Source organism: Aulonocara sp. 'chitande type north' Nkhata Bay, linkage group LG22, assembly GCF_057382095.1.
Source record: "Aulonocara sp. 'chitande type north' Nkhata Bay isolate Kocher_YH1m ecotype deep benthic linkage group LG22, A_spYH_male_GT1.1, whole genome shotgun sequence".
NCBI lineage: Eukaryota > Metazoa > Chordata > Actinopteri > Cichliformes > Cichlidae > Aulonocara > Aulonocara sp. 'chitande type north' Nkhata Bay.
In genome coordinates this window covers 8,475,772-8,502,505 of record NC_141364.1, presented here as the reverse complement: position 1 = coordinate 8,502,505, position 26,734 = coordinate 8,475,772, and the positions used below count along the sequence as shown (strand labels likewise).

Below are 26,734 nucleotides of genomic sequence, written 5' to 3'. Positions count from 1 at the left end.
TAAATGTCAGCTAAAATTTCAGCGCAGGAACACACGCCTGAGAACAGAGAAAGTGACTGAGCGGTGAAATTAGACATAGGGTGAAAAGTGGGCGTGTGAGAGGCTTTTTCATGTCTGCTGCTCTGTTATCAGCTCCAGTTGGTTCACCCAGCACGGCAGTTACTGTACACACACATTGTGAAGCAGAATGAATGACACATGTGGTATTTCTTGAATAAACCTCACGGCCAACATACCATACTGCTGAGTAGGAAAAAAAGAGTACAGCTGAGCAGTGACTAATAAAACCACGCCTCCTTTTTTTTTTTTTTTTTTTTTTTATTTCCTTCTGTGACACACTCATATGCACTCACTACAGACGCACATGTCTCTAGCGCTGGCAGTGACATCACCCGCCTTGTGGTCAAAGTCCAGTTCCTCTATCCGGCTTAGAGCTGTTAACACACAGCCACACTCGCAGCTACCCTAACCACAGACGCACACACGCCAGACAGAAGACGTGTAGAAGAAGAAGAAAAGAAGCGAGTGGGAGATGAGGGATTATCTACGTGATTAAGGATGCCTCTCCTTTGACAAACTGGATCCTGCGTGGCGAACAGCTCAGCTAAACTCTCCCCCCTCCTCCTCCTCCTCCTCCTCTTTTACTCATTTACTGTCGCCTTTTCATTCACCTTTTCTCACAAACTGACTTCTGTTAATTTCCTTGAGGTTTCTCGAACCCTTTCCCTCCCTTTTTGCTGCTTGTCACCAGTTTCCTTCACTTCCTTTTCACTTCTTCTAATCATTTCTCGCTTTTATCACTTCTTTACCTCCCTCTCTTTTCACCGCTTTTCTGGGAGGGAGGGATGAGCGCCACAGCTGCTTACAGGCAGTTCCTCCAGGATTTAGAGGAGAAAAGAGGTTGGTACCCCACCCCACCCTCACCTTCTTCCTTGTCACCTGTCCTTTTAAAGCATGTGATAATGATTAAAAAAAGAGAATGATTATACTTTACAGGGGCTGTCTTAGTGTTATAATGTTTTAATGAGAGCAGTTTCCTATCTCTTATCTTTTTGTGGGATTGGCACATATCAACAGAGTGACATGTTGCACGTGTGGGTCGCTCAACAGGGCTTTGAATCAACATAAACCAAAACTGTGGGTTGGGCTGCAGGTGTAATACCTGCTCCTCAGGGATCCTTATGCAATCAGAAACTGCACTGTGTTTTTTCAACCTTCGGCCTCACAGTAATGTTGAGATTTTACTTTTGTTCGGAGACTTCGTGCGGATTGAACACCCATTTGCTTTAAGGTATTACAGGGGGGGAAACAATCAGTGGTCGCCCAGATCGTGCTGGGTTTAAATCCTTCAGTTTGCTTCAGAGGAGCAGAGATGGAAAAAAAAAATAAGCCATTGGTCTTTATTTACATTCATTTAAACCGTGCAGCACAACCATCTGCTGGTTTATTTTCTTGGGTCTTTTTGCTTCAACTTCATGCATTTATCTGTGCGTGTTTAGTTACTGCGTGGTGTCCAGATAAGCCGTGGGTCAGTGAAGGACAAATGGCTGCTTGCTTTCATATTGGCTAACAGCGCAGGTGTCTGCTATCACCCTGAATGCATTAACAGCACCCTGGGGGTCTCTAAGCTCTTAATTAGCTTCTGTGGCTAATTTTCTGTTGTTGCTAATTGGTTGTTATTGTTTCGTTGTTGCGTCAGGACGTCTCTGCTTTTTGTCTTTCGCTGACACTCGAGCTCGGTGGGAGCAAAAGTCAGACGCCGAACGGAAAAGCCGGCCGTGGGATGGTTGGAAGTGTCAGGTGACGTGTGGGAGCAGGCAGGGATGCTTCGCTCCAGCAGCTGTTATCACACATAGCACAAAGCAAGCCTCGAGTTTCTGACCTGAGTCAAGTTCCTCTTGAAATATTTATTTTCTTTATACTTTGCATTTGGCTTTTTCATCACAGTTGGATTTTCTTTTACTACACTGGTGGAGATACTCGCGTCAGAGACTGGAGCTTAAACCTTTTCAGACTTTGTCTCCACTCGACCAAATACAGACGTCAGCTTTTCAAATCCAAACAATGTCTGAATAGTTTCACAACACCTGTTTTCCAACAACCTCTTCATCCCTATCTGCTCTTTGCCCACCTTCTTTTGGCATGCAAATGTGCTTTGTTTAAAGAGGAAAGGGGGCACTCGCTCGTTGGTCTGCGGTGAATTGTGGTGCAGTTTTTGAAGAACTATTTAAACCAATCCTGTAGTGCGAACCATGGACTGCTCACCTCCTCGACTGAAACCTTTTCTAAGTCTGACCCCACAGCTTTGTCTTTTTGTCTTTTCCCCGATAGCATTACAGCAGCCATGGCCACACCTGCTGCTCCTTGTGGTTCGGTGATATTAGGCGGCACAGTAGGCAGCCCCTCCCCAACGAAAACAGCTGCTCCGTCTGAGGTCTTACAGTGCTGCATGTCAGACTGGCTTACAATCACTTACAATCTCCTTTAACCCCCTAAATTATAGTTGAGGTTAAACTCCTTAACCACTTTTAAAGCCAGTGGGGAAATGTAACCATCAGGAATGTAATTAATGCATCAAACACTGACAGGCATGAGAACAAACACATAATCATGTGCAAACACATTACGTCACAAGGATGTCGTGGAAGCCAAAAACCAAGTTAATCTATCTCGCCACTAAATTTTGAATGAATACAAAGATATTTGAGATTTTAGTGACGCATAGTTGTCACAAGGATAAACATAAATCTGTCTGAAAGTTGGTGTTACTCTCGAGAATACAGGTTTTTTTTTTTTAACTTTTCTTTGTGTGACCACTCATCGTGGAGCTGCAGCCCCTTTCTTTTCCCCTTTAACCTCAGTGACGGGGCCCGGGACAGTGTTTTCTCTAGTAGTAGTTCTTTGTTTCAGATCATGATTATCTGCCCATCACCTGTCACAGGAGAGCGCTGGTACAAATATCTCTGTGGCAGGGACGTTTGAGCTGTCTGAGTGTCTGCTCACAATTTGTTTAGGAAGGAGTAGCTGTCACTTTCTGCTCTCGCTCCTTCTGTCTGCTCACTGAGGTTATGTGACATGTGCTCCAGCCTCATGTTGGCCATGTTTATCTGCATGAGCTTCACTTTTCTTTTCTGTTTACCTTTGTTTCTGTGTCAGACCAAATTTGTGTCAATGTCCCCAGTGCTGACAGCAAGGTTATGTTTTCAAGTTTATGCACAAAGGTCCAAAGGTCTCCAATATACCTGATTGTCTTTTAGCTTTTAAAACGCTAATAAAAATCTGTTACTTTGGAACATTTGCAGCCTGCAACATTTGATCAAATTGCCAAAAAGCTTTTTGACCAATGCCTGACTGAAGCTCCTCACATTCACAAATCTGTTGATTTTATAATTATTTTGTAAATTTAGGAGTAGCTTGGTCTATAAAACATAAGGAAATGCTAGAAAGAGGATATTACATTTACTATACAGTACATCAAGTTAACTTAGAAGTCACTTAAATAATTAAGTTTAATAATTTCAGGCTTCAATAAAGAAGTTACTTCTTTATTGATTCTTTGACTTTATGAATGGAAAAGTAACGCGAGCATGTGTGCATGTGTGTGCGTGTGTGCGTGTGTGTGTGTGTGTGCATGTGTGTGTGTGACACTGAGTCACCCATTATTTTAGTGCATATTTATCCATTATCTGTGTTTCCTATGCGACTCTTGTTCTCCCCTTGCTGCTTTTAGCTGCTATATCTGAGTCACTGTTCCTCTTCATTCATCCGTTAAAACACAAACTCTTTCGGTTATTATGTAATTTTTGAAAAATGTGAAATACACTTTAGTTTAATTGTGTCTTATCAAAGAAAAAACAATAAACGTCCTTTTCTGTATTCCTCACCCTTCCCCTTTGTTGCTATTTGGAAACAAAAACATGGTCTGATTCGAGATAAATAGAAATGCTTATGCAGTGTTTCCTGTTAGTCAGATAATTTTGTTCAGGCATGTGGTTCACGTGGCTGAAGTGCTGCTGAGAAGGTTAGAGGGCGGTTTAACCACAGGAGGGGTAGCGCAGTAATGCACTTTTTTTTTTTTTTTTTTTAACACTTTTGCCTCACAAGGTTCTGTTTTGAATTTCTAAATGCTTAAAGTGTGTCAAATAAAGTAACTATATAGTAGGTACATGCACTCTTTAAGTGATCAGTAAGACTTAAAAGCCCTGCCAGTCCATGTTCCAGGGTCAGAGGTCAAATGTCCTCCATATCACTTAGATATCTCAATAGGTTTTAACCTGCTTAGTTGTAGCTACAGTTTGCATAATGGTCAATGCATTGTATATTAGACCAGAGGTCCCCAATGCCTGGGCCACAGGGTACCAGTCCGTGAGTCGCTTGGAACTCAGCCACGAGAGTTTTAATCGTTAACTCGGTTTCTCTGGGTCTTTACCTGTGTGTTATGAATAAATTTTCTATATATTTCATGTACTTTATATTTGTTTAGTAGTTGTCTTATTTTGAAAGAAATATTTAGGTGTTACCATAGCGACCAGACAGCATTAAGGGGAAGAAAGGAGGATGTTGCTCTGAATGTTGACGGCCCATTTCAGGAGGACGCTGCTAATAAAGTTACACAATTACAAAGAGTGAATTCGCGTTTATTATTATATTTACAAAACACCACAGTTTTTGTCTTGGTCGTTACATTTTATTTTGTTGTATTTATCCACAACACCTAAAAGGCCGGTCCATGAAAATATTATCTGACATTAAACCGGTCGCTGGTGCAAAAAAGGTTGGGGACCGCTGTATTAGACGACACCTCTACACCACCTTTAAGCTAACACGCCAACAAACAGACGCGGGTACATTTGATGCTAAAGGCTGACAGTTTTAAGAGAAATGAGGTAACCTTACCGAATCTCAGGAACAGATTGCAGAACTGGGCATCAGATGATTTATCTTTCTGTGCATCATCATCATTCTGAATCACCATCAGCGATGCGGAGCGATGGACGGGAAGCCTGGACTTTGGAAAGTCACTGGGGGAATGTAACTACAGCAAAGCATGTCTCAAAGTGTTTACTATTGTAACCGGTCAGTAAAAATCAGATAGTGAAACAGCACCAACAGTTTTGCTGCTTGTGCACATATCTATATGCAGATACGTGTTTATCGAGATTACAGTGGACCAAACCCTCGGCCAACATCACATTCACATACAGGTTGTCTTTGTTTCAGCAGCTCACACCCTGTTAAAAAGCAGCATGCTGGCCTGTGTGGCTCAGTTTATAATAATCCAGTCATATGAGTGGTTTTTAACTCTGTTTTAAACTCAACATTAGCTCCATTGTGTCTCTGCTGTCATGAGTTTTTATCTTTCGCCCTCAGTCATGTGTGGAAACTTAATTTTCCCCCCCCTCCAAAGTAGATTAATTTGGATTAAAGGAATACATTTGTGGATTATAAATACCTTATTTGCTTTTTTCTTTGACTTGATGAAAAAACAAGTTGAGGTTTGAAAACATGTTTGTTTGTTTTTTTCCCCCAAAGGGAATCGTCTGATGTGATTACGTGAATGACATCAGACGCCAGTGGAGCGGTGCCATGCTGTGAAAATTACCTTAATGGGAGGGAGATGCTGGGGCATGTGTGTTTTTCAAAGGTGGAGACAAAGGTCAGGGCTGTTCAGACATGAGGTCGAAGAGTGTAAAGTGTTGGGTGTTTGGATCTGTGTTTGGTGGCCTCAAGAAAAGTACAGGGAGTAGATGAAGCTAATATACAACCCTCTCAAGTGTTTGTGTGTCTGAACAGCCCATTTAGCTTAAACCTCTTGTTCACAACATCCATAAAAGTAGCCCAAACCTGCCTGTTGCTTATTATTAATCCTCACAAAAAAACTGTACAATCACACAAATCTTACAATGCGAGAAACTGAACCAAAGAAATGTTTTTGCCTAGTAAATAAGTTACACAATTTACTGTCAGGCCTTTAATCAGCTTTGTGAGCTCTAGTTGGATGCGCTCCTACACACACACGGACACACCTCCCTCTCCACCTCCCCTGTGTGTACGTGTGCGTATAAGCTGCATTTCCTGCGAGGCCGCTGCTGTCAATCTCAGATCAGCTGGATGTTTGAATGGAGACGGGAACGGGCCCGTTTCAGCATCCTCCTCCAAACCGCTGGTTAGTTTGGCTTGGATTTTTCAAGTTCCATCTCCATTACAGCATTTGTATTTATAAAGTCCCAAACGCCCCAAATAAAGACAGACAAAACACACTCTGCTCCAGCAGCTCTGTGGTCTGTGTGGATATTCAGCTGGCTGCGTGGCCTGTCTTTCATCTGGAGGAATTTATGCAGGAAAAACATGAGGTTGACTTTAATGCTGAACTTAATATTATTATTTATTGTTTTTACCCAAGTCTGTGAAGGAAATTGCTGTGCGAGTAAAGCTTCAAAAATACCCTAATATAACTAAAATAAAAATATCAGTGAGTCAACGCTAAAATCATTCGGTGAGAAACGACTGCCTTTCTGGGAAGTGTTTGGTTATAATTAGTGGAGCCCTTGCCAAGACTAAGTGTCTTTAATCTTGCCATTTATATAATTTAGTAGATAAATAATTAGGTCCCACATTTGGCACATGCTCAGCTCAGTCTAAAAGATAATTGAATTCACTGACCTTCTCTTTAAGAGATCTCAACCACAAAACCACAGATTTTATTACACTGAAGAAAAGCTGAAAACATTGTTGCCTGAAGCTGTTTTTGTTTTTTCCCTGAATTCAAATGTCACAGTGCTCACATATGGCAGCTAAAGAAATCAAATCATATGACAATTAATGATTAATTTATACCTGTTTTGAGCAAATGCTTCAGATCAGCGTTGAAAGAACAAACTGTTACTGAGCGAGTCAATAGCTTAGCATTGTTTTGTGTCACAAGCAGACAAAGTCGCCCGACTGAACTTAAAAGCCTGTTGATCGGGTTACATAAACGTCTGGGGGCTGTTTCCATGTTAATATGAGACCGGCTAGACTGCCAGAATTAGCACAGGAAGACTTACTGTAGCAGCCGGGCTTTAAACACAGAACGCACGGGCTTGTGTGAAACGTTCAAACGTGGCGGTAAAGTCATTTCAAGACATGTCAGTAAAGCATTTTTGCAGGTAGCAGGCGTATTACTACACTTTCAGCATGGCGCTGATGTCAGTGGGACCAACTGGAGTCATGTTAAGCAGATTTCAGTAAAAATGGCCAGAGCTGCCATTAAAGTGGTGTCGGACTTACCTGATCGTTATTTAGGATTTTATTTTGGCATTAAAGCATTGTGACAGATTGAACGATTAAAAATCAGTGTTGTACAAGAAGCAGTTGATGTATAAATATGTATTTAATCATCCAGGAATATCCATTTAACAGCAGCATATTGTGTCCTTGATGTGTTGTCCTTTTACAAACGAAGACCGGACCATAAAATATCTAAATGAATCTGCCTGTAGCCACTGGTGCTAATAATAGCTTTTTATTGAGTTTTTCCTTTTCCTTTTTTTTTATGGCAGCAGAATGAGGAAAGAGAGAAACCATGATGTGTGGTTTATCTGCCTGTGTGTGAAGCAGAGACGGATACGCCAAAGAGATGAGATTACTCAAATCCTCTCAGCTCCAGCCAAATTTTTAAATTAGACCCTAATAAAAGGTTTTTGACCCCAGTCATCACGACTCTGGATGCTTTCAGATCCCGATTATGTAGTTTTGTGCCAAAAATCAAGGTTAGATTGAAAATAAAAATGTATTGTCTGTACAACACAATTTCAGAGTGCTGTATGTGAAGGTGCTTTGAGTTAAAGCACAATTAAATGGACACTATGAAAGCAAAGATGTAACAAAAACAGAAAGCTGCTAAAAACTCTTATTCACCTAAATGTGCTCGATCAGTTCCTTTTTTTTTTTAAATGTTTGTTATAAATAACGGCACTTTTTGCAGTCCATGAGACGTCTTTAAAATGTCACAGACAGCTGACGTGTCTCTGCTGGCGTATGACAGAGCATGAATGTACTGTAGTTTTTGGGTGGATAGTGACAGCTCCCAGAATCATCCCAGGAGCTGGTGCAGAGGCTTCAGCAGGGTGAATCCTTATCTGCGTCTCCTATTTTTATTCATTTATTTTTTTCTTTAGTGTTTGATCGTCACCCTGCTGCCCGGTGTCACATTGACACTCATACATGTCTCCAGTAGCAGCCACCCAGATGTACTCGGTGTGATAAGCGCTCTTAGCATTTATCAGCATCAACCGAGATGGGTGCGGCTCCACTGTTGCCTCTCGGAGCTTCAGTGTTTGCTTCCAGGCATGTGAACTGGTCCGTTAGTGTGACACCAGCTCCTAACCAGCCTTCCAAGCCCCTGACTGTGGCCGGTGAGGCTGTAGCGCCCTCCATTGGATGGATTTTTTGACCAGTCGTCGAGTTTTTTGGGGTCAGGGGAAACTAAACCTCCAGTCACTTGTTAATCAGACAATTAGCTTCTTTAAAATTTGCTTTGAGAGATGTTGGAATCGTTTTAATGCATCCACACGTGGCCGTTGACCATTTTGTTAACACTTTATCACCACCTCTCTCTGCGCCGTCCTTTTGCAGCCTCGACTTTCTAACCGCAGCCCTCTGCCTGCTCTGACAGGGCTGTAATCACATAGGATAACACACAGTTAGTTCATGTAATTACTGTGTGTGTGTGAGAGGTGATGTGTGCTGGCTGACACTGTCTGTGTGGGCGAGGGAACAAGGCGGTAAAAAGGGAGAGGAGGAGCAGTGGGAGGAGATGGATGGAGGGAGATAAAGAGAATATTGAGGGAGAGAAGTGTGTTTTTGGAAAAGTGAAAGGTGAAATGTCAAAGAAGCACTACTTGTTTTCCCAGCACTGCAGGGATGCTAGTAGATCTTTTATTAATATTCACCTTTCACGATTGGAGGCTATGTCTGTCTTTTGTACTGTATAAGACTGGCTGCAGGTCTTGGCTTCATATACAGGAGAAAGATGCATGCTGGTTGTGTGTTAAAGGCTTTTGAGTAAGTCAGTAACACAAAGATAAAAGCAGTCTCTTCTCAATTCATTTTCACCTAAATAATGACTATAAAAGCTTGATTAGTGTGAGAGAACAATGTTTGGTTCATCAAGCCCCCATCAACACTCCCTACTTCTCATTCAAGACTTGAAATGCTCCTCAGTCGAGCCCCGAAATGTCAAGGCACCACGGAGAATGGCTGGAAATGTCACAGAGCTTCACTGTGGCTCTGTCGAGTTTCAGCTTGTTTTCCACTGGTGCTGTTTGCTGGCCCTGCATTGTGCGTTTTGGGCCCGGTCTCGGGTTTTAAATTACTTTTGCCGAATCGGGCAGAAGGAATGAGATGATCTCGGCACCAGAATGGATGGATGTTTTATTAGCTCGCTGACCTGAAGTTAATCAGGTTTTTAAGCCACCAATTGTCTTCTGGTCATTAATTCCTCTTCCTTGGCTCAGCAAATGTTCCTCTGTTTGCTTGTGGGCAGTTAATTTGTTTAGATCCATTGAATTCGTTATTTTGTTTACCTGAACGTCTGGAGTTTGGTCTAATTCAATCTGGCTCGGCCGTTCACCGCAGGACTTTCACCATCAGCAGGCCCTGAATGCTAATGATTTATCAGCCTTAACCACAGCTGTATTGTAGTCTGTGATCCAGGCTCCCACATGAATGTTGAAGTGCAGTTATGGCTCAATGATAATCCGGCGTTCACATGCTTCGACCTGCGCGCCAGCACTTGGAGGTGTGTCTGTTACGTATGCTTGAATCTCATCAGCAGATGTGACACTTTGCAAACAAAGTTTAAAGTTTTCAATAAAGAAAAGATAAAGTCCCTCAAATGTCTAGACACTTCTTCGTGTTAATGATTTATGATCTGAGGAATAGGAAACGAGAGGTGGTTAAGCGCAGTTTTTATTTTTACGTTTGGATCCTGTCTCCAAAAACTCGATGAACGTCTAAGGATCCAAAATGTTTCCACTGTTTTAAATGGGCGTTTCAGTAAGAACTAGACAGACTTGGAGTCTCTCTTTAAATCATTCAACACTCTGCTCCTTCAGCGTCACAGTCGTGCATTTTCTTTGTTTTGTTTTTTTAAAAGCATAATTTTTGACTCTAGGGCACTAAATCGCACTGCAGCTTATTTATGGCTCATAAATACTTACAGAACGATGATATTTGAATATATTCTGTGTCTCAAGTTATATCCAGTGCCCTGAGGAAGTCTTACTTGGCTCATTTGCCAACTCAGCTGTCAGAGTTTAATGCAAATTCTCGAAATACGAAAATGCTTTGAAAACATTAAATGCAGTTTAATACTTCAAATAGTCTAATTCTAGCCAAGTATCTTATTTATAGATCCATTAGCATGTTCTGTTCCCATTGGATGTAGATGATTTCCCAGACAAAATGGCAAACTTTTTCCCTGAGCTGTGTTTTTGTCTCAGCTGTCTTAGAGGGGCAGATCGCTGTCTGTTCCTTGCTTCTGCTTCCTGTTTGCTTCCCGTTGCCCCCAGACTCGATCAGGGGCTACAAGCGCTACCTCAAAGAGCTCAGCTGGCTCCACTTCCTGGAGACAACAGACAGCGTGGGAAACCTGGTGTTATCTCTGTGTGATAGTGAGCCGGCTGCTCTCCGCTCTGTGATTTACACAGTTTGAGCGAAGCTCGGGAAGGTTGTGAGGATGCATTTCGACCTGCTTTGCTTTGCCCTCTGGTTCATTTCCGAGATAGAAATGGTTCTATTTAGAATTATTTTCCGAGCTTTTGAAGTTGGAGAAACACGCTGTGGCGCTTCAAGGGCTGCGTCAACACTTGAAATGGGACACAGGGATTTGTTTCCTGTTTGTGTTTGGTCACAGAGAAAAGCGGGTAATCTCAGCAGAGTTTACTGTGTGCAGAGCGCTTGTGGTTGCATTTCTGCGGATGGAAGTAAAATATAATTGCTTTCTATTGTGCTCTCGATTATGCATATGATCTCATTAATTCCTCTTTCCGTCCTGTGTGTTCTTCACTCATTTCAGTCTTTAAGTTGAGCATTTTTGGCAGGTTCCTGACCTCAGCCCACTTTTTCTTCACACAGTCTCATCATGCTTCGATCTCTTTTATAAAGTGTTGTTTGTGTTTTATTGAAAGCCTTCAGTCCACGTTTTTCCACAGGCAATAAGAACAGACAGTTTTGGATTATCTGATTCATCTCCCCTCGACGTTCCAATAAAATAGCTTTTTTGCGTCAATCCATCCATTTTAATGATCGATTATTTGTTTGTCACGTTTTATTAATCTAACAGATTACAGATTAGACACCTCATAAACTGAAATAGCTGAACATTGCTTCAAATATTGTACTATGGAGGAATAACTCATGGTCTTATTAGAACCTGTGACTGACCAGTTTTCATGCAAATTCATTCAAAAATTGAGAGTACACAGCTGTTCTAAGCAAATATGAGAGAGTGTTACACAAAACCGTGATAATAGAACTCAAATTTGAATCGGCTACAGCTTCCCTTAAAATAGGAAGTTCACATCGACTTCATTTGTTTAGTTTTTAGCGTAGTGTTGACCTAAAGTCACATTCAACCCCCTCATCGCTGGACTCTGTGCTTTAAAACAAAATGCCAGTTTTCTTAAAATTGTTCAAATACTGTCTTTTGTCTCCTCTCTGTGGGAGCTCATTAAAAGAGGATTACTGTCTGTGCTTGTAAAAAGACTGAGCATTAACATACCTGACTCCTTAATGAACCTGTGCAATGCAAAGCAATTAAGGCTGCCATTGATCACTTTCTATGTTTTTGTGCTTGTCGGGCACAATTCACATTCCTGCTGTCTCCAAGATTCCCACTCAGGACCATTCATTTCCTGATCTGCCACCACATTAAAACCACCGCTATAATAGCTGGTGTAACCACAACACACATGATGTCATGTGGTGTCTTGGACCAGGATTTTGTAAGCGGGTCCATTGGGTCGTGCAGTTTGGATCCTGTGTCGATCAGGTTTTTTGACACCACATATTATTAATCGTCGACTGGATTCTGAGGTTGGAGGCTGGGCTAACTTACTCTTTCTTTGGATACCTTAACCCAGTGTGCTATAAGACAAGTCAGGGTGGGCTGAGGTTTAGTGTCAATCAAAGAGTATTGTTTTAATTGCTCAAAAGTAATTTGTTTAATTTGAAACCTCAAGAAAAAGAGGAATATTTGTACACTTTTGAGTAGGGTAACATTTGTGAGAACATAAAACCGATCACTTTTTTGCAGATAAAATCAAACAAAGATGGGGAAAAATTGAGACATTACTGTGAGAGCCACTGCTTTGATTCTTCAGCTGAAGTGGGGATGTTAACGGCCTTCAGCCTGTGTGCATCATTTGTTGGAGGGGATTAAACTGAAGTGAACATCATGCCAAGAAAGCTAAAGAGGCACTTAAAAACTTTAAGCATCCCTTCTGAGAGAAACACTGTGTACTAGAAAGCACTGGATCTGAACCAGAGGGAGTAAGAACATTTATTGGGTTGTGTGTCGAATAATTGGATGGGGGCAAGTTATGGTTGTGGAGCTTTTTGCAAAGTAAAAACGTGTAGCTGTCATGCTCCAAAGTGTCTACAACATTGATGTATTTCAAGGTAATATCAGAAAGAAAAACACTAAGGTATTCGTGAGCAGTTTTCATGTAATTATCATTGGAGGATAAACTGTTGCCACAGTGGTTGTGCTTGGTGCTACTGGTTTGGGTAGGTGCTTCGTGTCAAACTGACACGTTTCCATGTGGAAGGTTGTATTGTACTTGGAAAATCAGTGGTGATGGAATTACTCCGTGTTGGCTGCTGTTGGTTTTAATGGTGTCCGTTTGGTGTAGGTGTTTGTGTGTGGTGATCTTTGCAGAAAGGAGCTTCGGTTTGTCTCTGATGTGCGAGCACTCCTCCCCTCCCCTCGTGTTCGATGGTCAGCCTAGGTGGTCTTTGGCTTTACGTCAGTGAGATTAACACTCACGCACACAAACACAATAATCCACTGTCTCTCGATTGCGCTCTCTCTCACACTCGTAAGCCTATCTTGCCGAATGCTACAGTGACACAGCCTGAATTCGGCGTGCACACACACCTGCCTGTGTGCAACACACACGTGAAATCAGAGCCATAAAACAGAAGTGAAAGTCTTCCGTGAGTGAGAGGGATTTGTGTTTAGCTTTCCAGGCTACTTGATTCATTTAACAAGCTGCATTCAAGACAGTTTTACTACCGAAACCATTAGGAAGTCAAACTGAACCAAACGAGCACCAGCTGATAAAAATGCAGCTTTTAGTGGAAGGCCGTACACTTAGTGAGTCTCTTCTTATTTATTATATTTTGAACAATAAGGAGGCCATGGTCATCATTTTTATATGTCTAATTTTTGCTCACATAAATATTTTATCCTGCTTTATGTCAAATAGAAAGTATATTAGAAATTGAAGGTGACTCCTGAGTCTGTGCTGTGTTAATGTTTCATCCTAACATATTGGATTAAATAACTAATTGGGGAAGAAAAGAACATTTTTAAAGAGTGACTGGGCGTAAACGTTGACGTCCTGGTGGCGTGGACGCCGCAGATGCCTTTGACAGTCTGATAATTACAGCTATTTCAGGAGGTCAGGTCAAGTGCCTGAATGAAAGGCCAGAGGATGGGATAGGGTGGAGGAAGGGTCCTAATTGAGAGGTGTCCATGGCGACGGGAACAGCTGGGGTTAAAGGCCCGGTTACCGTGGTTATGTGGTAGGGTCCCCTGTATTTGTGTACACTCTTCACATTCTTTGCCCCTGGCCCTGTCATCGCCTCACCTTTTGTCTTTCTCGCTCTGCCCCGTCTTTTCCCATCAGCTGACCTCATCATCAAAGTGTTTTTCTTCTTCAGCTTCATCTCTCTCACGGTTCCTTCATAGATGTCTCACTCTTTCCTCTCGGCTCTCGCAAACACACCTGCCCTTGCTCCTGCTTTAGTCTCTCGTTGTTTCTCGGCTCTGAACCTGTTTGGATAAAGGAGGAGCCAACGTAGCACCGGTGCTTGTTGCTAACTGTTGTTAGCAGTCTGTGGCTTTGTCACTCGGTCCACTTGACCCAAAATGTTTTCATTAGACCAAAGCAATGCTGGTACTGGTACAGAACCAGTTATATGCCAGTGCCTTTGGAGAAACAGCCCACATATTTTTCATGTTTCAGAACCAATTATTACATAATGCTGTTATGAGAAGTTGAGGTAACGTCCGTGGGAAGAAAACTGGGGCAGACGGATCCTGTGGGATCCCAAATATTGCTTAGCCCCTCCCATAGCCATGAAAGTTGGTCTCCATGGATCAGAAATTATTGATTGTGCACGGGTATTGTCCTAGTATGAAAGGGGTATTAGGCGTCCATGGCTCCAAGGACTTTGGTGATCAACTAACTTTTCACGTAGCGCCATCAGGTCATCTTTTCAGTCCCTATTTAGACAGTTTTCAGACACAGGTCTGTTTCCCTGCACTGTTCCTGATTTTCTGAACATGCATTTAATAATAACTGCATTTCATACCAAGCTTTTTTAATTAATAGATTACTGGTACAAAGTTGTTCTATTAAAGTTTTTGCACTTTTTCGTCGTGCAGCAGTGCAAAATGGAAAAACTGACTGCATAGTGAAAGGTGAGTGATGTGGATGTGAGTACGTGGACAGCTTGACATTGACTTTCCCATCAGCCTCAGCTCCACAGCACAGTAAATGATAAACAGAGTACATGATAAAAATCAATAGCTTTAACGTTATGTGCGTTTGGCTTAAAGCTCTTTAGCATTAATAGTGCCTCACTGGGCTGCTAACACACTATATTCTTTTATGTCCAGTTACAAATTAAAACCTAATAACATAACAGTAAGGAAACATGTTTCAGCTTCTGGAAATGATTCCGCTTTGAGTCATCTGCTGTTGTTGCTGTTTTTTTCCCCCCTTTTATTTCACTTTCACCTGTCTTCACTTTCCCATTTATCTCATGTTTGTTCCTCCTGGACTTTGATCTTTTATCTTTCCTTATCTTGTCCTCGTCATCCCATGCTCTTCTGCATAATCTTCCCACCCTATTCCTTTAGTGAACGCTGCTTACTCCATCTGTCTCCATTTAAATAGTTTTTATTCCTCTTCCTCGTTCAACTCTTATTCTTTGTGTTTCTCTGTTTTCTTCTGCCCTTCCCTCTCCTGCTCATTAACCTGTGATTAACCAAGACCCTAAAACCAAATGATAAATGAAGCTTCTCTTTTCTTACAAGGTCATAAATCTACTGCTCTATATGCCCCCCTCCCTCCTTTCCCACCATCTATCCATGCAGGGCTGACAGCTCTGTTTCTCTGCTGTAGCTGTGAAGAACCATATTTAAGCAGCCATGTCAGAGCAATGGTTTGAAATGTTTACCTACAAACTGTGTGATAAGATTAGCTGGGTGATTTGCTTGCACTCATGTCAGCACATGCACACCCCATGATCCCTGGCCTATAATCTGAGGAGGGCTTTGACCCAGCATTTAATGATCCAGAGGTCAACATCACTGTTTTCATGGACCTCCTGAGCCTGAAGGGTGAGAATGAGGCGGCGTCAGAGTCGGGTCACGTAGGTCACGCAGGCTTCCTGCTTCCACCCGGGCTCAGTCAAGCTTCATTGCAATCCATCGATCATGTAACAAATTGCAATGTGTATTGCTGAACATGTGTATTCTATTCTGAGAGGCTCAACCTACTACAAGTCACTTTGCATAGTTTGATTTTGCCAAAGTGAAGATAACATGAACAGCATGCTCTGAAAATGCTACGTCCAGATGAACAGAATCAGTTTTTTGGAGATGGTTAGTAGTTACTGTAGCTACATTCATACATACATCAGTGGACGCCTTTCTGTGCCAAAGGTCTGATTTGTAAAGTGTGTGTGGCAGTGTGGGACTAACTGCTAATCTTGGATTGATACCAGTGTTTAAAAAATAATTTTGTCTGATTTCAATTCTGATTTTTATTTTTACCATGATAGATACAATAGAATAGGAGATCTCCTTTAAAAGAGGTCGGTTTTTCCCGTTGTTGAATGTAGGTAAATGAAATGAAGTCGTGTCTATGAAGCAACACAGTTACAAGTCAAAGATCTGGGTTTTAAATGTCTGTGTAAATGCTTTTAAAATAGCAAGTAGACATATTGAAGTTTATTTTAGACTCTGACAACATGATTTTTATGTTAAACTGAGCCAGCAGTTTCCTGGCTGAAGCTTCCTTTTTCATATAAGAGCAGTGTTGATTGTATCACCTGCTACTACCAAGAAAGAAGATTAGCATGTTTTCCTTTTCCTCTCACATGTGCTTCATGTTGCCTAAAGCTACTGTAGATGCATAGGTTAGCCTTTGTGACAGCAGGAAGGGGAACGTCATATTCATCAGTACTAGTTATCACTGTGGCCCGAGGACCTTTAGATTTCATATTTAAACCTGGATGTGCTTCTGACAGCCGGAGGTGCTTTCATCAGGCTCAGTGAATTTCTTACTGGCAGGAAAACTCAGTTCATGTTGATGTTGTCTCGCTCTTTGTGCCACTCATAGCTCAGCTAACTGCTTGTTAGTAGTTGCATCTGTATGTTGTGTTGATGTAGCTTCTTGTTATAAGCTTTGCATCCTATTGATATTAGTTATATGCTAAAAAAGATCTGCTGTGTGTGTCGGCGTGGCCCAAAGGGAGTAGAGCAGAGATGTTAATGTTCACATCCTTGTTCTTTTATATGCAGGGTGAAAGAGAGGACAGGGGTAATTGGGCTTTGTTTGCTGAAAACAAAAACTTTCACACGTGTGTATGTGTCTGTATTTCTGCGTGTGCAGGCCCAGAAACGTTTCCTGTTTTCTCAGCCATATAATTAAATTTTGCTATGCAGGAATTCCAGAAAAAGAGTTGTATGCTCTCCTGACATTTATTCAGACTCAGCAGCAAGGCTGCAGGGCTAATGACCCAGTTTGACTCCTTTATGGTTTAAGCACAGTCGCCTGAAGAGTTTTTCCTCATTTTTCTCATATCATGAGATGGCCTCATATCTTAGAAAACCCCAGGTCACTTCCTGAAACACAGTAAGCTTTTTGGGAAATGTTCTAATAACAACCCGTGTTTAACCAACACAGATGAAAGCCTTTATCAGAGGAAGGGAGCTTCCGCGTGATTCCACCGGCTGAAGCTTTTAGCTGGGAAACTTTAGTTTTTCACCTCTTGCTGGTCTCCAGGTGGGTCAGCTTCCCGTCTGTCATCACTCGTTTTTCTCCTCCATCCCTGTGTTTTGTGTGCGTCCTCCTGTTAATCCATCCTTGTTGGTTCATCTGGGGAACCACCCTCGTCCTCTCCCCCCTCCTGTGTTATCCTTTACCTCTCTCCTGTACTTTAATCTCGTAATGGCATCTCGAGGTATCGCTGTCTGCGTCTCTCTCTCTCTGTCTGATGACTCCTGGCTCTGTTCCCGTCATCTTTGGAATGGGTGCAGCGATCCGCTTAGTTCTCATGTCAAAACGAAACTTACTTTCCAAGCACCGGGAGAGTTTGATGTGTTCATCTCGCACTAAGAGACGCTTGTATAGCCAGCACAGTAGACACAGTGCTCCCTGTCAAGCTGGATGTAAGAGTAAATTACTAATCATTAAAAATGCATTACCTCCATGCTTGTGAAATAAATACCAGTATATTACTTCACCAGTATGTGATTTGTAGATTGTGAGATGAACTAACTAAAACAAATTAAAAATGCAGTTTTACATGTTGTCTGATGTGTAAATAAATAAAACAGTCATTCAAGATTCCTGTAACTCTTCCAACCTGGAAAGAATGATGTTAGATAAAATCTTTAGTAGCTCAAGGTTGAATACCAACAAAGAAACGTGTACTTCCTGTAAATGTCGCACATGATTTTTCTTTAATGCCTCTTTAAATAACCGTAATGTAGCATTAATGCTAAACTAATGCTTCTGAAGCTTTTGTGCGGAACAAAAGGTTCAGATGGGTTTGAACCCAGGGCACTCCTACTTTGACGTAACACTAACAACGTATGTGCAACATAGAAATGCATACCTGAATAAAAAGGCTTTTTGTTTTGTTTTTTACACAGAGATGAAGGTGGAAGTGAAACAAAGTTCTCTAGTTTATAAAGAGGACCGCAAAGAAACTTACCAGTGTTTCTAACCTGATGAAAATAGTACTGTAGTTAAAGGGGACCTATTGAGGTTTTCTTTATTTTCTGTCATAAATGTACGGTTACAGTGGGTGATGCTCCTGTTAAGCACAGTTAAAGTTTCAAATATTTAGGTCAGTAAATTCCCAGCAGTCAAAAGCTCAGATTTCAGACGGCTCTGAACACTCTTTGCTTCTTATGATTTCATAGAGAGGTGATATCATTAATCTCATGAATACAGCCCTGGATGTGAGCACAGACAGCACACGGCTCTGATGTTTAAACACTCCGACTGTGAGGGGCAGCCAATCAGAAGAAAGCTGGCTTAAAGGTAGACGAGTTAAAACCGCTAATTTCAGACAGCAAATGAACTGAAGAGTCACAGCATGAGCATCAGATAACTGGTCTGTCTATGAAGTCTCAATCAACTCTAGTGAACTTCATGTTCACTTCTCTAAGTTTAAGTCTTCAGGAAGAACTGAAGTTCACTGTTTTACGTATGTGGCTAAACTTTGTTTTCAGCTGAATAAGATGTTTGAGAATAAATGCTGAAACACTGGGAACGAGTGGAGCTGTGCTGCTCTGTAACTGGACCCAGTCTGCCCCCTAACTGCAGGGTTCAGTGCTGCAGAGGGAAGCAGCGTCCCTCTGAGGTCATCTCGAAGTTTGGCTCTATGTCAACATAGCTCCAACTTTGCCTGCAGGCCATACATCATCTGTTTGTCATTGCAGTGCAAACAGAATTACAGCTTAATCACTCTTCAGGATCACAGGGACAATTTTACTGTGTGATTTAGTGACACGAGAAAGTCCGGTGCCTCTGCAGAGCACGCTGCTGGTGGAAATATATTTCATCAAAACATGTACAAGTGTTTTCTTCCTCTCGTCAGTATCCACCTCCTGAGTCTGAATCCTCGTGGTATTTTTGTCTGAATCGTCAGCCTCAGACTGGCAGGTCGGGACTGTGGCTGCCGGCTCAGTTTCCAGACGGGAAGAGTTTCTGCGGCATGTTGCCAGTAGAGATGTCAGAGGTCACGCAGCTGCCGGGGAACAGTGTGGGAGGCTGACAGTCAGTTGTGATGTTTTCATGGTCACACAACATGCAGCTGTGCAATGACTGGACTCTGAAAATAGCTGCTTTATTCAGATATAGTTTACAGCAGCTCTTTCAGAACAGTTTCTCTTCACTGTTATCTTTTTATAAAGATAACAGAGGCATTGGGCTCATAAGGGAGGACAGTTTCCATTTTTCATCTTTTATATAGCTAATTCTCAACACAAAACTATTACATTTTGGTTTAGCACTGTTTGATAGGGGATGCTTGCACAAGTAGAAGCTGGTTTAGATGCAGAGGTAATTGAGTTCATTCTGGCACATGGGATTTGGATTCAGAAGGACTAAAAGGAGCCAGAGAGGAGGAGGAGGAGGAAGGGGGAGATGGGAAGTTTTTGTCACCATGAAATCTGGACATGAAAGTCCAAGGCTAGAGGATTCATCACTGTGATGTGATCGTCATTTTCCTCATCCTGCTCCCTGCTGCTCATCCTCCCCTCTGCCCTCTGTGTTTCCTCCTGCAGTTGGCATTGGCTCTCAAACAGCTGGGATGCTGCACTTCGTTGTTAAATATTGCCAAAACACTATCTTAGTAATTCATCCCTGCTATTGCTACCATAAACCAGCTATCATAAAATGAAGGTTTTTACGGTGGCCATATGTGATAGAAATGTCCTTTTGTTTTTTTAGGGTAAGTTTATTATTAAATATATGTGTAAGTATACCTCTATATGTGTAAGCAACAGCTTAAACTGCTCTCAATGCCCTGTTTCTGAGATGTTTTGCCACTTTAGGCGCTGTATGATCTCATGGCATGCAGATATCTTTATATGGTCAGCTGAGGCACTCGGCTCTGTTTGTTAACACAGACGCTCTGCTGTTCAAGCCTCTGTTTGTGAGGGGCAGCCAATCAGAGCATAAAACACTACAAAAGACAAATTTAGCCAATGACATGACAAAATAACTTCGTAGTTTATTCACTATGACCTGAAACCAGCAGTTGAGCTCATAAATCCATCAGGACAGTGTTTACAGTGCAAGGGAGTCTTCCCATAGGCTTTGATATATGTAGATTTTTTTAATCGCCCTCTGCTGGCCGTTAGAAATATTACTAGATTAAGGCCTGGGAGTGTGTTTCACTTCACTGAGGTCCTGCACAAAATAAATAAGGCTTATATTGCAAAGAGGCTTTAATGGAGTCTAAGAGTAAAATATATTGAACTATAAATGTGCATAATAGATCCACTTTGATGGTGAAATATAGGAACAAATTATGGTTATGGCTTATGGTCATTTACTGCAGCCACTTGTGCAGCAATGCACCTGCGATTGCACATGCTCTTAGGTCTGCTCGGCCTGCAGGGTATTTGCATATGCAGATGCAGTTTATGGCTCGGCCTCTGTGTGTGTGTGTGTGTGTGTGTGTCTCTTTGTGGGAGTGAGGAGAGAAATTTGTTTGTGGAGTATTATCATGTGCTGGCCCAAGGCAGTAATAGGTGCGCACAAAGGTACGGCATATTTCTGGGAGATGTGGAGCGTGTGTGTGCCCGCGTACTTCTGTGTGTCAGGGTGACCTTGGTACTGACTGCAAGGATTGAGTTTTACTGGGGGAGGGAGAGACGGGAAGACGTGACAGGCTGTTGCGAGCATCGTATAGACCTGTCACGTAAAGGGAGATATTTACATTATTTAATTGTTTGTGTCATTTGAGGGTTTTCTGAGTTTCTGGAGGGATTTAATTATGCTAATATAGTCAGCAGTGAAACTGACGGTCACAAAAGGCTTTCTGTGTGTGTGTGTGTGTGTGTGTGTGTGTGTGTGTGTGTGTGTGTGTGTGTGTGTGTGTGTGTGTGTGTCAGTGACTGTGAGATTTCTCCCTCTGATATCAGAAAGAAAAGAGTCTTTCACTCTCCGGCACAGAGCCTTGTAATAACACTGTAGCTTTCCTCCATCTCTCCTCTCAATGCTTCCTGTACTCTTCCATCTTTATCCCTCCATCTTTCTTCTTCTCCTGTTTCCTGCTTATACTGTAGTCTCACATCATCCCCGGGTTTTGTTGTAAATCTTCCATTTGTAAAACTTTTTGCGTGACGCAGATCCCTGACCTCTTGACCCTGACAGCATGCACACACAAGCAAAAACAGCAGCCTTTAATTCATTGAAGGTCCTGGGAGTGTAAGTGGTATTATACTGTTGAAGTGCATTTATGCATGTGAATTATTGATGTTTTTGCAGGTGTGAATTAAGTGTGCGTGAAGATGATGTGAAAATTAGCTTAGAGGAGGCGTTTTGTGTGCAGAGGGGCGATATAAAAGCAGATGTAACTGTAATTTTCCTCCTTAAAGACCTGATATTAAGCAGTGAAGGATTCTTAAAGATGGTTTAAGTGTGTAAACAACAACATAAAAAGATTCTTTCAGAGATGGTTGGTTTCAGGCTGCTGAGTGTAACACCCGACTTGTGTGTTCTCAGTGGTGTGAGTGTTATGTCATCTAGCCTAACACACACATGTTGGTCTCTTCTGCCCCACAGTGGTAGCAACAAACTTTCCCACACAAGACATGTCTGCTTCACACAGTTTCTTTTCTCACTTTTTTTCTGTTTTAGTTAATCTATTATTGTAATTTCCTTTTCGCAACTGTGAGAAACTATAAATAAGTAAACGCAACATCCAGTTTCTGCTTTTCTGCAAACTAAAGTGCTCCATTCCCATTAAAGTGGGAAGCTGGAAATCCCAAACAGGCTTTTATTTCAGGTTTTATCTCAGCTTTGTCAAGTTTTAAGGTTCCCATTTACATATGCTCATCCTCTCAAGACTTTGAAATAATAGGTCACTTAATTTCCTCCCTGTGAAAACAATCGTGTTAAACTGTCCATTACTTTCCTTTTGTGGTACTTTGGTGTTTCGTGTTTAACGTTGTCAGAAACTATCAGCAACATCTCAAAGAGCACGGCACTGACAAATTAAAACCTGGCTTTTATATAATCATGTTATTATATAACTACTATATAACTGCACAGAAAATCTTGATGATAATTCAAGTAAAGGAACATATTTTGCATTTCATCAGTGTCTGTAAAGTTTGTGAAGTTGTTCTGTGGACAAGTCATCGTGATGATAAATGTAAAGTTGTTCATAATTATTGTTTGTTGAATCACTTTGTCAAACTCTTGGCAATATTAACATGTTTTTGCTGAATTTGTAGCACAGAACATCACAACTCCCATGTCTGTGCGTGTGTAGTAGCTTTAATTAACTTGGAAAATGTACAAACCTTAAATTTTCAGTGAATTTTCTTGTTCAGTGTTGAAACTGTCAGTCTGACTCTCATCTGAGTGCAGGCCATAATCTTGGGACAAAAAGGACTCTGGGTAACGTAGTCAGTGCATAGCACTAACTAAACTACAGTGGAAAGTACCGGACAGTTAGTCGGGATCTTGAACACACGTCCATCACCTCATGTTATCTGGTAATTGTGATGTTCAGGAAATGACAAACAAAGAAAGACTCACTCCTCGTCTTTAAATCAGTGTGTTAAATCACATGAACTCAAATCAACACGACAGTCAGAACAGTCTGAGGCGGTGAAGTTTTTCACCCCACAAATAGAGCATGAGATTTGTTGTGGTTGTGTGTTGTTTTGTCTCGAGGTTGCTAGGACCAAAAACCTCAGCAGCTTTTTCAGAGGTGACATGATAACTTGACCACAGAGTCAGACGCACAGACACTCACACAGACACTCAGGCACAGACACACAATTCTCTGCGAGGTGAGAGCAGCTGTGGGACCCCCTGCCTTTTAGTGTGCAGCCTGAATCATGCTGAATCACTCTGTAATGTCTCTTACACACACACACACACACACACACACACACACACACACACACACACACACACACACACACACACACACACACTCCCCTTGTGTCCAAAGCTTTTGAACGCACCGTCACAGTCAGCAGACATCACTCAAAGATAGCCGTTAATAAATATCACAGACAGGATGCATTGCTCACTCATGGCAACAGAGGTAAACACGCATACACACTCACCTTCTCAACAGGGGTGCACACTCGCACTCACAGACACACTCACAGACACACTCACATCATCATCATCATCATCAACAAATTCTGCCAGCATGTGCACCCACTTAGAAAGTTATATGCATGTGTGCATACTAATATATATACATACAAAAATCTATTTTAACATGCTAAAATGGTAATGCAGAGAATGCACACAGGAAGATGGTATGGTATCTCCCATGTGGTTTCCTTCTGAGTGTGAGGCAACCACACACACACACGTGGCATACACACATTTCCGTCCTTTTAGTCCCATTTCTTTTATTTACTGCTTTTCTAACGGCGCACTGAGCAACGGCTACAGTCTGGTCGCTTGTTTCAGGGGAATGGAATTCACTGTTAGAGTGTCAGAGAGCGAGTGAGGTTAAAACGCAGCGAGAGAGAGAGAGGCATAGGGGGGAGAGGGAGGGCATCTGAATGGAGAGAGGGACTCAGAAGTTTGTAGCTGCAGGAGTTTGTGTAGGAAGTTGAGAGATGCTGCTGGAGGAAGGAAGGGAAGAAGTGAAAGCAGGCCAAGGATCGTCATGATTCTGTGCGCGGACCTTAGAAGGCTTGTGTGAATCTGCGTGGATGCTGCTAGCGTTGGGACGTAACCTGGAGGGATTCAGTTGTTGGACTTTCAGGAACTTCACTTGGTTGTTATTTAAGTGGTATTTTGTGGAAGTTCAGACAGACTAGGAGCACTTTGTCATCGCTCGGTACGACAAGATGGATTTTCTGTCAGACCCTGATGTCATAACGCCAATCCTGGTGGTGGCTTTTCACTTTCTGACTGCAGCTGGGTTTTGGTACTACCGCCGCCGCCGCCGTCAGATGCCCATCACTGACGCAGGTAAATGGTCACTGTCGACTACAGTTTTCCTCCTCCTCACTGCTTCAGTTCTGACTTATATGTCAAGATCCATGTGCTTCCTGTTTAGGCTCCGCCTCTTCTGCTTCTTTGTTAGCATGTCAGTGTCTTTTTCCCCCCTTTATATTAGTACCTTTAGTGTTTTCTTGGCTTGTAATGGGTGTTTGTATTAACCGTGCAGTTTTTCTATTTTAGCTTTACTGGAATGTAAAGCAGCTTGTGCTGTAAGAGCATGAAGGTTCCTCCTGTTTCATCTCCTGTTACACTGAGACACTTCATGCTTTTGTGCTGCAGGGACTTTATTGTTGTATCTACATGAGTCAGTGGAGGAGAATCCATGAAAAAGATGTTATATCGTCGCATTTATGTGCATCTTCAGCTGCTTGCATGAGCTATGCTCTGTGTTTAAATCTTCATACTCTACAGTAAACAATGAAACGCTGTGCTGCCAGTAAGCTGCTAAGTTTGGTCATGTGTCCAATTATTCATACCTTTGTCTTGCATTAGGGAAATTCCTTTTGTGTTTTGTAATGTAGCCTTGGTGCTAACGCTCCTTTAAAGCCTGCTCGAGTTGCATAATTAATGCTGTACCTGTCTAAAGTCTGGGATGACTACATCGTTTTGACATATTGATGGTAACCTTTACACTCACGCTCAGTAGCTGCTGTTCTGTCAAAGCTTGTGTCTCATGAGCGGAAAAACTGAACCAATTTCTATGTTTGGTTTTGGGACTGTGGCTAATTTTATCTGACTGCGGTGACTGACTGGGATTCACAAGCAGAGCAGTATCTGCCATGATGTCACAGTGTGAATCAATGAGGTCGATCGGTACTGGGGGGGGTGAGGCCAGATCATCTCTGATCACGATTGAGTTGTGGTAAGAGAGAAAAGCGGGCAGTGAAAAGGCTGGCGGGAAACATGGCCGCTATGAAGATAATTAGTGATGGAAGGTGGCCAGAATATGGTTGAACTCATTTGCTTAATGTAGGATTTCACTTTGGTTTAGCACAGGGGTCGGCGACTCCAGGCCTCGAGTGCCGGTGTCCTGCAGATTTTAGATGTGTCTCGATCCAACACAGTTGATTCAAATTGCTAAATTACCTCCCCAACATGTCTTGAAGTTCTCCAGAGGCCTCAAAATCAACTAATCATTTGATTCAGGTGTGCACTCCAGGCCTGGAGTTGCCTACCCCTGGCTTAGCATATGTGGTCTGGCATTTACCTACTGAAATAAGCAAAGTTTTTACTGAAAAAAAGCCCTGGATGGTTATTGATAGACACAAAAATATGAGGTGTGGTTAGATAATTAATGCTGCTAAATAAACAAGATGCAAGATATGTTTCCTTACACATATGTAATATTTCCTTTGAGTGCACTCACCCTCTGTATGGCTGCAAGGCGGTGAAAGTGTGACTTTCTCACCGTGATTTGATCTTTTTGAAGCTCATTCAAAGATGGATGTGAGCGGAATTAGGTGTAAGTGTCACTAACAGATAATACGTCTCATAATACATAAAAGGAGTGTGAACACTTGGCTGTCTGCGTTTAGGTGCGTGCAGTAATTCGGTTACATGTGGGTGTCACAATGACTGTGCACTTGTAGGAATGCAACTACTTTAGTCATTTGGAGATGTTGGGTGTGGTTGGACGTTATGAAGCATCATATTTGGCTTTCATGTTGATTTACTTGTTGTTTCCAGTTTATAGAGGAGCTGCTACTGTGTAACACAGCGTGTGTGTGTGTGTGTGTGTGTGTGTGTGTGTGTGTGTGTGTGTGTGTGTGAGTGAGACTTGTGACAGGAAACTCAGCATTTCACAGTGATAGGCCAAGCATGCCAGGGTGTGTGGATGCATGGGTTTTTATATAGAAAGTACATGATGTGGTAAAAGTTGACATACTACTTAAATGTCAGTGGTTTATGCTTTCTTTGAAATTACTACGCTTTTTATTGAGCACAGGGTTTGTTGTTTACGCGTACAGCCTGTCCAACAGCGCAACATCAGTAAATAATAAATAAGGCTTCAGTAGATTTAAAAACCTGCACCAAGGAGAAGTTAATAATCTGTCTGTTTGTTAGGATTACTCTGGGTTGAATGAAAAAGAATTAAAGTGTTACCAAAGTTGTTTAGTAGTAGTAGCTTAACTTATATTCAATTTAATTATTTTGAATATATCAGGATTTAGAAGCTTTTAGAAGGATTCTTTGTGAGAATGGGGCAAACTGTTGTTGTTCTCAGGACAAAATGACAAAGGGACTCAACGCATTTATGATTTGGAGGGAATTTTCTGTGAGATGAAGAGTCAGGTCTTTTGTGGAAAATCTTCCAAAAAGTTTGAACTTTCACTAAACTGCTTGGCTTGTAATTATATGACCGATCTGTCTGTCACCATCTACCAGAGGCAAATTTTAACCAGTTAGATCTGAATCTACAAGCTCTGTAAGCACACAAACAATGTGTCTAGATAAAAGTGAAAATGTGTGCATAAGTCACCGTAAAAATAACAAAATATCTAAAACCT

The 26,734-nt window shown here is 41.9% G+C and overlaps 1 protein-coding gene across 6 annotated transcripts in view; it reads left to right on the top strand.

Moving 5' to 3' along the window:
- macf1a (microtubule actin crosslinking factor 1a) overlaps window positions 1-26,734 on the top strand; it is a 228,834-nt gene that overhangs the window by 64,595 nt on the left and 137,505 nt on the right. The window contains exon 1 of one of the 6 annotated variants that reach the window (XM_086281217.1): window positions 23,894-24,194. The exons of the other annotated variants lie outside the window; for them this stretch is intronic. Coding sequence (XP_086137343.1) covers window positions 24,071-24,194 — 124 coding nt within the window. The 5' untranslated portion in view covers window positions 23,894-24,070. Of the gene's footprint in view, window positions 1-23,893; window positions 24,195-26,734 lie in introns of those variants that run through there. 6 annotated transcript variants of the gene reach the window in all.